This window comes from Synchiropus splendidus, chromosome 14 (assembly GCF_027744825.2).
Source record: "Synchiropus splendidus isolate RoL2022-P1 chromosome 14, RoL_Sspl_1.0, whole genome shotgun sequence".
Lineage (NCBI taxonomy): Eukaryota > Metazoa > Chordata > Actinopteri > Syngnathiformes > Callionymidae > Synchiropus > Synchiropus splendidus.
The window spans coordinates 20,058,065-20,069,187 of NC_071347.1; the positions used below are offsets into that span (position 1 = coordinate 20,058,065).

At 48.9% G+C, this 11,123-nt stretch overlaps 1 protein-coding gene across 1 annotated transcript; it reads right to left on the reverse strand.

Moving 5' to 3' along the window:
* Positions 1-341: 341 nt before the first annotated feature.
* Positions 342-11,094, reverse strand: lamb1a (laminin, beta 1a). Its single transcript, XM_053885176.1, has 33 exons — positions 10,969-11,094; positions 9,038-9,252; positions 8,404-8,542; positions 7,934-8,007; positions 7,685-7,873; positions 7,544-7,607; positions 7,274-7,476; positions 7,084-7,204; positions 6,824-7,012; positions 6,574-6,750; positions 6,391-6,503; positions 6,236-6,315; positions 6,025-6,160; positions 5,510-5,668; positions 5,324-5,451; positions 5,140-5,260; positions 4,859-5,060; positions 4,613-4,756; positions 4,312-4,543; positions 3,936-4,099; positions 3,603-3,827; positions 3,132-3,349; positions 2,971-3,067; positions 2,528-2,897; positions 2,274-2,458; positions 1,971-2,206; positions 1,801-1,899; positions 1,592-1,736; positions 1,308-1,515; positions 1,090-1,231; positions 849-1,025; positions 618-777; positions 342-540 (listed from the first exon to the last, which is right to left on the reverse strand). The coding sequence occupies exons 1-33, from the start codon at positions 11,057-11,059 to the stop codon at positions 401-403; spliced, it is 5,343 nt and encodes a 1,780-aa protein (XP_053741151.1). The 5' UTR covers positions 11,060-11,094; the 3' UTR covers positions 342-400.
* Between the last annotated feature and the right edge of the window lie 29 nt (positions 11,095-11,123).

Sequence of the window (11,123 nt, forward strand, 5' to 3'; positions counted from 1 at the left end):
CACTTCCAAAGTTAAATAGCCAGAAAGCAAGTCCAAAAGTTTACAGCTACACAATTCATATTTACTTAGCATGTGGTATCTGATGTAATTGATGTTAGAATCACAAATCTTATATCATGCTATAATTCCGTGTTTATATTGTAAAAACGTTTTGTATTTTGTCCATTTACAACACAGTTCTGCATGACTCTATTCCAACTCATCAAGGTCGGAACAGTGAACAGCCAGAATGCAACAAGCAATCTCTCACAGTTAACAATTAATAAGCCCATAACAAACATGTCCACGGATTCTGGTGCTATTAATGACAAAATAATTAGTGAATAAAAACCCAGAGAAGAATGACTGACTTGATCTCGAAATTTTATTGAGAAAGATAAAGTGTTTTATTTTGTCGTTGTTAGGAAAGGCAGGTACTGTAGATGGTGACTTTCGACCCTATCTGCTGGAGAAGCTCCTTCACTGAGGCCTCCAGCTCCACCAGAAGCTCTGCCTTGGTCTCCAGTGATCGCTGGTTCTCCTCATAAGACTTCTCTAGACCTGAAATTAAAAAGATAATGTTAAAAATGTGTAATTGCAACAATGTCTTGTTGAGAGGGTCACTGCCATGCGATCACCTTTCAGCAGCCGTAGTTTCTCGCTGGCTTGCATGAGCAGGTCTTTGGCTTCCTGCTGTAGTTTTTCTGCCCTCTTTTTGGCACTGGCAACACCCCCTGCCTTCTGATCGATCAGCTCCTCAACGGTGTTGAACTTTTCTTTTAGCCCTCCATCCATTTCCTATGAAAAGAGCAACTCCCTGTTAGAATGTTCAGTGACTTCACATTGGCCGCGGGGTCACTAGACTTCACCTGTTGTATCTCTGCCACCACCTTCTGGACACTCGCTGCAGTCTGCTGGGCCTGGTCGCTGCTCGCAGTGACAGTGTCGCTTTTATTCCGCAGCATTGTCACGTCCTCTTGCAGTCGTTGCAGCCTCTGGGTGGCGTTGTTCAGCAGCGTTTCTGCATCTGACGTGTTCGACTGCACCTGAACATGAATCTGTTAACAAACTTCTGACTGAATGCGGAAGGTAAAACGGAGGAAGACTCACAGATGACAGCAGCTGATTTGTTGCGAGGATGTGTGCAGCTGCTTCCTTGATCATGCTGCTGGTGGACGTCTGGACTCGCTGGACTTCTTCTAAAACTTGCTTCACTGCATCCGCTGAGTCTTTGACGCCAGTAGCCTCCGCACTGGGAAATGAAATAGACTTCAGAGCAGAATCTTCTGGAGCTTCTCAGTTGCATAGGAACCTCTGCAGGAACTGACCTGGCCTGGCGGGCCTGGTCCAAAAGGGCCTCAGCTCTCTGAATGTCTTGAGAACTTTGCAGGAGGATGGTTTCCACATGCCCCAGTTCTCCCACCTTCTGCCGGATTTCGTCAGTCAGATTCTGGAGCTGACCTGGTGTGGTGGGCATCTGCATGGCAAGAACTTCAGAGGCAACTAACTCAATGCTCTCCAAGTCAGCTGAGTCCTCTGTGACGACACATGTTTGAAGGACGTTCATGAAAACAGGTCAAGCTCAACGTTTTAGGTTGTTGTAAAGACTTACGCGTCAGAAAATCTCTGATGTGCTTAATAAGGCTTCTCAGCTCCTCATTGCTCTGCTGGACTCTGTCTTTGGTCCGATTAGTTCGGGTTATGAGATTCTGCGCACTCAGCTTAGCCTGCTCCGCTTCCTGTTTGGCCTTTGACACCTTCACAAGAGAGAAAGGTAAGAGAACTTCCAAAAAGCAGAACTTGAAAATGTAGATGTCCTACCATCCGCGAGAGCTTCTCCACCTCCTCCATGGCACCAGCAAGCTCCTGCTCCGTGTCCTTGACCCTGGTCAGCATGTCACACTGTCCTCCTTTACATGGCTGCACATAAATGGAGAGAATTTAATAACGCTCTTGTCACGGACACAAAATATAAGGCGCCTCAAACGTACCTTTAGTTCTGGGAGCTGGATATTTTGCAGCTCTCCTGCCAGCTGATCCAGTTTCTTTGCATGTTCAGCGTGCTTCTGAAGAAACTGGTCTCGGGTCTGGTTCATGTGGTCCTCTACAACTGCCCGGAGGTTGGCTGAACTCTCCACTGGGCTACCAGGGTCCACTGTGGACGCGTTTGCTCGGATCTCCGCTTCCTGGGATAGCAGGAAGTACTTGGAGATGCTGTCCGACGCTCCTGATGTGAAGGCATCAAACACGATGAAGTCCAGTGCAAGCGAATGACATGAGGTCAGTGAGCTTACCTTTGATGTTAGAGTTCTTGATGAACTGAACCTGATTCAATAAGTCCTGAACTGTCTGCTCTAGTTTCTTAGCATCCGACATCACCACGTCAAGTTTTGTGTCAACGTTGCTCCCATCCTTCAACACCTGGTCTAACGTTTGCTCGGTTTGGTTCAGGTTCTGACCCAGAACTCCGACCAAATCCCTAAAATATTACATTTCTGTGTTAGTGGACTTCGGGTTAAGTGAATATAAAGTTGTCAGTTCATCTCACCTGGTCTGTTGGAGAAGCTCTTGGATCTCGCTGAGTGGCTGTGTAGCCGGATTGTGGTCCAGGATCTTCTGGATCTCTGCTGCATTCTGCTCTATGAGCTCCATGGAAGCTCTGTAAGGTCCACTAATTCCACTTGCTTTAATCGTGTTGAGTTTATTGACCAGTCTGTGGGTTTGATTGGTCAGCTGACCCACGATTTCATCCCACTGACTAAAGCACTGGTGGCAGCGTTGGCAGTTGGGGAAGGTTCCGGAGAAACCCCGGGCGCAGGTATCACATCGTGGTCCAGCCACGCCCTCCACACACACACACAAGCCGGTGGTTTTGGCACACTGGGGGTCAGCAGTGCCAAGTGGGTCGCAGTCACATGCTGGTTACGAGAAGAAGAGTTACCACTGTGACAGACAAACAGCGAACAGCGACTCACACAGGACGCTACATACCATGACATTTGACCTCTGGGTTACCCCAAAACAACTCCCGACACTCTCTGCAGGTCCTTCCTCCGAAACCAGGTTTGCACGAGCACTGACCGGTCACCTGCCAGCAAACGTTTTGTTTGGTCACCTGTGTTTGTGTCCACCTCAGTAAAAGCTCTTCTCACCGTGTCACATGAGGAGCTGTACGAATGTTCGCCGTCACAGTCGCAGCTCTCGCAGCCCCGCCCACTCGCCAGGTTCCAGGTGTCGGGAGCGCAGGTGTCGCAGTGTCGACCGGTTACGTTGGGGAGGCAGTGACACTGACCGCTGCTGCGGTCACATTCACAGTCACCTGATGCAGGACAGCTGGAGGCCTCGCTGCCCTGGCGATCACACACACACTCTGGGAGGCAACACACAGGCAGGGTTAGCAGACAGGAAGGCTTTGATGAAGACAACACACACAGTGAGGATGAGTCATCCCAACACACGTAAGATACAAGTGAGGAAGATGGAAGAGAAGCCCGCATTCAGGAAGAGAGATCAAACACTTCAAGGGGAAGATAACACACAGTGTTATTGCCACAGCAGACATCACACGTGGGCTGTGATGACAGACGCTCCCTCAGTAGATGAGCAACAACACCAAGACTTACTTCTACAGTCCTGCGCCAGAGCATTGCCGTAGTACCCCACTTGGCAGTGTTGGCAAGAGGGGCCGGCGCTGTGGTACTGGCACCGCAAACACTCGCCCGTTCTTCGATCACAGGACTCCGGATCGGTCATGTCGATGTTGTTGTTGCACTGGCACGGCTGGCACTGCCCTCCCGGCTCACCAGGGTTGCCATAGTAACCAGGTGAACATTCGTCACAACGAGCGCCTGAAACACACCAGGCGAAAAAACGTTTGTAGCACGTCCATCATTCAGTTGGGATGTGTTTAAATAGACTTAACAAGCCGCCACCGTCATCATCATCATCACGCTCACCTTGATAGCCGGGGTTGCAGTTGCAGACGACCTGCTGGGACTCAACAACACGGTAACAGCTCCCTGCAAACTGTCTCAAACTGTTGGGGCCATCGGGACACAAACACTGACGACAGTGGTCTCCGGAGCCCAGAACAGGGTCGCCATAGTAACCATCCAAACACCTGAAGTAAAGAAAAATCTCTCTTGAGTTTTTGATCTCAACTTTACGTATTTACAGCCAGGCTTTTAGCTAGGAGTTCATGTTTTGCAGACACCCATGAGACTTTTAGCCCTCAGGACTAAAAGCTAGCCATCTCATGTGGCACGTTTCATCTGTAAATTACAGCAGAAACGTACCACATGAGACGGCTCTTTGGGCCTAAAGTGCACCCACCTGTCGCAGCTGTGCCCGGTGGTGTGGTCCCGGCAGTTGAGGCAGCGCCCAGTGAGGGCGTCACACTCATCTGTGTGTCCGTTGCAGGAACAGGGTCTGCAGGCAGGGAAGCCCCAATGCCCGGGGAGACAGCGGTCGCAGCGCCGACCGGAGGCTCCAGGAACACATGCGCACTGTCCAGTCACCTGGTTGCAGAAAGGATTCAGAGAACCCTGGAGGTCACAGTCGCACACTGCAACAGATAAAGAATATTAGCACCGCTTAGTTGCTTCCTACGGACAGACACAGGAATTCGCCTCACCTTTGCAGCCATTGGGGCCAAACTGATAGGTAGCAGGAGCACACTGGTCACAGGTGCGGCCGACCACGTTTGTCCGGCACTCGCATTGACCCCCACTTGGGTCACACACTGAACTCAGTGAGCCTTGAGGGTCACAGCGGCATTCTGGGGAATGAAGTCAACGTGAGTTTTTGTTTTGCTTAAATGGTCTGTTTGTAGAAATTTGTCTCTGCTTTATGTATCTGCAGATTCATTGGAGTGGCTGACCTTTGGCCCCTTGGTGCAACATGGCTGAGATGCTGAAGATGAAGTTTTGACAGATGTCAGTGGTCTGTGACTTGATGACGCTCCGGCTGTCTTCCAGACACCGGTACCGCTGGAATGTCTCCCACGCATTGTTTCCAGGGGTCTCTCCGCCCTCTGAGCCGCTGAAGAGGTCCAGGTTCCTGCAGTGTGGCATCAGCACAATCTGGTGGGAACAAAAACAGCGCGAGATAAGACCAGCTAATCATCAGCTCCGACGGCCACTCTCACACGGCTTATCTCACCGAGTCGATGAGTGTGTACGGAGACTGGACATCACTGGCAGCTGAGTACAAGGGCAGGCTGAGGCGGACGGTGTAGTTGAGACCTTTTTCAAAGCACACGGGTCTGGGAAGAGCCACGTTCCTGAGGACACAAGACGAGTTTTAAAAACCTGGTCTGGAATCGAGAACCAGCGAGCGTTCTTACCGAGACCCAGGGTGCAGGGAGGTCATTTGGTTGTCGTCGTCAGGAACGGTGTTCACGCAGCGGCTGTTTGCTCCGATTGGTCCGGGTCTCATGACTGTCATCAGAACCTCCTCCCACTGATCCGGCAGCTGCGAGAGTAAAGATCAGCGCTGGTCCAGCTTTACAAAGTGAATCTATTGGTCCTACCTGTGGTTCATATCGAATCAAGATGTCGTACTCCATCGAGTGAGGGATGTTGTTGACTGAGAACTCTAAGAAAGCCCCTTCAGGGACATTGACCAGCCCAATGCCAGTCCACGTGGGAGTGCGGTCCTGAGGATGAGGTCTCTGGACCACTGTCACGCCCTGATGCACAGAAAGAAGTCACATATTCAGTTTGCTCCTCTATATTACACACATTTCAAATGACCTTCAGTTAGAAGGATTGGCTTTTTTCCCCATTTCTGAGCATTGATATTTTACTTCACTCAAAATAAAGCCATATTTGTTGTTGCATAGAAAGAACTGTCAAGTATTGACGTAAATATCTTGGGAAAAAGGAATGAAAAGCACATTTTAAAGCCATAAAATGAAAATTAAAGATGACCTTTAAATAACTGTCTCCATAAATGGGACAAAAGTAAGTCAGGTGTCGAGTGTCAGGGCGGGGCAGGGAAACTGAGATCATGAGAAATGGCAGGAAGCAGTGTTTCAAATCTTACAGGTCCAAACTCTGCATCCTCCGCTTCATAGGTGTAGTGGTCCAAAGCGATGAAGTAGAACCCAGACTGGACCTGGTCACAACGGCGTCCGAACATGTGATCCCTGCACACGCACTGACCGGTCACCTGGTCGCAGCTGCGGGTCAGCAGACCATAACAAGTCAACATATTTTACAGACTTCGACATCGGCATCCCTCAATATTAATTTACCGGTTGTGCACGGCTCCGCCCACATCACAATCACATGGTCTGCAGCCGTCCAGATCGTTGCTGAGGCCCCAATGTTCAGACTACACGAACACACACAATTTAAAGCAAACCTGTACAGGAGATGAGTCATGTTTGTGTGGGGGTTTGTGACGTACCACACACTGGTCACAGTCATGTCCAGTCACCAGTCTCTTACAGTAGCAACTTCCTGTTTCACTGTCGCACGGATTTCCACCAGGGATTGTTCCCAGAGGACTGCAGGTGCATGCTGGGAGAAGACACAAGTCAAATGGTGGTCAATGGTGTCGACTCTTGAATCGTCTTTTTTTGTCAAGTACCTTTGCAGCCGTCAGGCTGGTCACTGAGCCCAAAGTGAGCAGGTCGGCAGCGCTCACATCGCTCTCCCTCCACATTCACTTTGCACCGGCACTGACCAGCGATGAGTCCCAGAACCAGGTCCGTCTTGCCATCGCAGAGTCCTCCGTTCTTTGACCCGAGAGGATCACAGTTGCAGGCTGTGGAGCCAGATCACAAAGGATTGACTTTTTCACCGCAGAGGTCGGGACCAAAGGAGGAACCCGGACTCACCCTGGCAGATCCTGGGGTCTCTGAGGTCGCGCTCCGGGTGTTGGAAGAAGAAGGGTCGGCACTGTTCACAGTTGTAACCCGCTGTGTTGTGCTGGCACTCGTCACATACTCCACCGCTAACATTTCCTGAAGCCCTGAACACCGCCGAGTCAAAGTGGCACGAGTCCGAGTGCTGGTTGCAGTTACATTCTGAGGACATCAAATGCACATAAACAAACTAGTTCACACAGAAGACTACCAGAGAGCAGCTTGCTACTTACTCTTGCACGCGTTAGTGTTGCGTCCCTCGGCTGGTCTCCACGGCAGGTCGTGGTAGAAGTCCTGGCACTTCTCACAGTTGAGACCTTTGGTGTTGTGGTTGCACATGCAATGACCGTGAACCTGTAGATGAGTCAGGACTAGGGATCAGAAACCTCTGAGAGACATGTTGAGGGCACCACTCGCACTCACCATGCCTTCCCTAACTAGACCGGCGCCTTCGATGGGGGCGCATTCAGAGGCGTGTCCATAGCAGAAGCAGTTGCCGCGGACCACCATGTCATAGATGGAGTAGTAGTACTTCTCCTTGATCTCCATGCGGGAGTCCAGCAGGTTGTCTCCCAAAGTGTGCAGCTTTGTGAACTTCACCCGGAGGTTGGTGATCTTCAGCATGTCTGCAACAAGCCAATCCAAAACATGATCCCTCCGCTTGATCGAAAACACGGTGCTCATGTGACCTACTCTGGATTCTGGGGCTGTACGGATCCTCGATCCGGAATGCAGGGTCCAAAACTCTGAAGATGACCTGATTGGAAAAATACATTCAAATATTCATCAGGTATTTGTTTTTAAGATGTGATGCCACAGAGGCAGGCCGCTCACCTCGCCCTCCGTGGACGGCTCGATGTCGGAGTACCGCGAGTCACAGATGACGTCGTCAACCTTCTGCATCGGACCCGGGGAGATACTTGGGAAGGACGACTCGCAGTCGTAGGCGAAGTAACGGTACACCTGCCATGTCTTCCCGAAGTCAGACGACCGCTCGATGACCATGGCGGCAGGACGGAAGGTCTGCGGGGGAGTTGCATTATCACCTCTGCACCTGTGTGTTCATGAAGCAGCGCAACTTACCTTGAAGGTCATGATCAGGTGAGTGAAATGGAACTCGGCTTCCAGGTTCAGCTGGATCATCACGTTCTCCACACCTGCAAAGATCACAGTTTCCTTCACTGATGGAAGGTCTGTAGCGGAGGTCAGTTTTGGGCGAAAGACTGTGATCTACTCAAGTCGGGTCTTTCGGGTCAGATGGACATTGCATTATTGCGCCGTTGAAATTGATATGATATTAAAAGTGTTGAGAACTAGAGGTGTGTTTTGTGTTTGTGTGGCGGAGTGTTAAACAAACAAATACAGATACGACTTTCTGACTGTTTCCTGCTACAGGAAAGCCAGTTATAGATTGTTTTGCAAACGTTTGACACCACTGATCTATTGACTCCATAGTTCTGTCTGGTCGTTGCTCATGGTTGGGAGTGGCCTAGAAAACTGATCAGAGGTCAGCAGTGTGAACTTCTAAGAATTGTTTAGTATACGGTATCTACCGTTTTCCGACTGCCACCAAGTCTTGAGCCTGTTAGGGGCGAAGGTTGTGACCACGTTCTCCACGCGATGACCCGTTGTCAGATTGGCCGAGTCGCTGTAGGCCGTTGTTGAGTCACAGACGAAACACTTCTTCTCCTCCTGAGAGCGTTTGTGGGGTCATGAGAAGAAAAGAAGAAAGAGGAAATAGAGGAGAGAGAGAAGCGGGTCAGGGGTGTGAAGGGGGGACACATTTTTAAAATTCTTTCTTCAGTTGAACTTTGTGACAAGAAATCTGCTGCGTCGTCATGACGATGAAGTTCTTAGAGGAGCAGCTAGACAAACATCTGTCTGCAGTATGAGTTCAACAGGAAACACTTGAGACCATAGCACACACACACACACACACTCCACTAAAAACACACAAGATACACAAACTCCAGTGGGATGTTTCCTGTACAGCCTGTAAGTCTTTCGTAATTCAATCCAGCTGAAAAAGACATTCATTTCATCTAGTTTTCAGAAGAAAAAAGCTTTTGTTGAAGATGATTTGTGGCTGAGCTTCAGATCCTGGTGTTTGCAGCTGTTACTAGCAACTTCATGAGAGTGGATTTCAATTTATATCCAGCTGTTTAACTGCTGCACAGACTTGTTTACCTGCAGGTGGCTGACAATGCAGAAGGGTTCGGGGCGGGTCATTCCACAGGTGGAGCTGGCGGACAGTTGGTGGGCTCGTCCAATCAGAAGGTCCCCTGTTGCTGGGTAACAGCTTCCTTCCGTGCACACGTCACTGAATTCCGGGAGGCTGGTGTCAAGCTGCTGTTCCCCATTTTCTGCTCCGCCCACCTGGGCGCAGGTGAACACCTGCAGAGCTGAAAGTAGAGAGCGCAATTACTGCAAAACCTCATCACACAGAAGGAGTGACCGGCCGAATATTGAGGTCAGAAGTCCATCAGCAACTCCCACCTGTGTCACTGAGCCACCACTCAGCTGACCTTCTAAGGTCGTCACCCAGTTGCACCCACCCCCCTCAGGTACGGAGCCAACTCTTCCAACAATTCTGCTGTGTGTCGGCCCTGAGGTGACAAAGGAAAGATCCTCTACACATACTATGGATGCAGTGCTTTCTGTTTTCTGCATTGGTTTATTTATTTATTTTTTAATTTAATTTCCAATGCTCATGTTTACAGCATTCAGAATAGCATTTTTCCCACCTTCTTTAGATCTAAAATTTTCTTGTTTTCGCCTTATGAAGTTCTTCCTTTGAATTTAGGTGATGTGAATCCTGCTTGCAGTGTTGCGTGATCTACTTTGGATGAGTTTTCCACTTTGGGCATTGTGTTTATTGAAAAGGGAGTTGTCTTTTTGGCTCCGGGATATGTGTTTATGCTTTAGGTGTTTTAGGCTTGGACCGTTGCATTTACTCCTTTTAGAGTTGTGTTTTAGGCTTGTCTGTATCGTTTTCAGCTGTGGGAATTGTGTCTTTTTGGCAGGGATTGCATTGGAACTTTGTTTTAGGCTTTGAATGTTGAGTTTTGTGGGTTATTTTGTATTGGAAATTCTGTTTTTGGTGTAGAATGTTGTGCTTTCAGCCTCAGGAGTTGTGTTTAATAAGGAGTTGGGTGATGTGTGATTTGTATTTGGTATTATGTTGTATGCTATGTGTTGTGTGAAATGTGTACTGTACAGTGTTTGGTGGGGCGTGTTTTATAGTTTGATGTTTTTTGCTGTGTAGATTTCACATTTCTTATTTAGGGGTTCCAGTTTCTTTTGAGTTCTGAGCTATGACTTGGGTGCTGTGTTTATGTGTCTGCTTTGGCTCGTGTGTGATCTCTTTGTTGTGTGGAAGAAACACAAATTGCTACAAAACAATCTCAGTCTCTTCATTCAAGCCTGTTCTATTTACCAATGACACAGAAATCTGTTGACATGTCGGAGATTTTGACTCCATTCTATGGGAGAGAGCAACACCCTTCCCGTGAAACTGTCCATCAGAGGCGGCTGCAGACAGACACACATTCACACCCTCCAATTTAATCACCAATTACACACACAGCAGGGGGAGATAACAAAAGAGCCCCTATTCAGTTGCAGACTTTTGCAGATGTGCCCTTGAGCAAGAGACTTTTAAAAGTAGTAATTCATCAGCACTAAGCAAGAACGTGGGGAGATTAAGGGAGTAGATTTAAGACTTGAACCGCAAACATCCAAGCAGAAGAGTAATAAAGCCAAGCTCGGATCAGTGTGACCCAGCAGGGGGTCTGAGGAAGTACCCCCCCGCGCGCGCACACACACACGCACGAGCACACACAACCCATCATTCCACAGATAAAGTCGTTTAAAGATTGATCGCTCGACTTTCACTCCTATCATCGCTGATCCAATCTTTTTGGATTGATCAAACTTTCTCCGGTAAAAGTTCTCAAAAGATCATGAAGTATTACAAGAAACAAACAAACTCGAGGGTCAAAGTTTAGATGACAAGGTTTTAAACAAATCAAAAAGTTTCTTTTTTCATCGATCCAGAAAAGTTAAATCAATGCATTTATTCAAGTTTCCATTTGCAGAGAAGTGAAGAAGAAACTTACCGACTAGGAGGACGAGATGCTTCATCCTGGACGTCTGATCTCCGAGTGGTGGAGAAGAACCGAACCTCCTGGAGCAACGGGAGCCTCCCATCCCCCCTCCCGCTCAAACACAAACCCACAACACACACACAGTCACGCACACCTGGGGACCACAC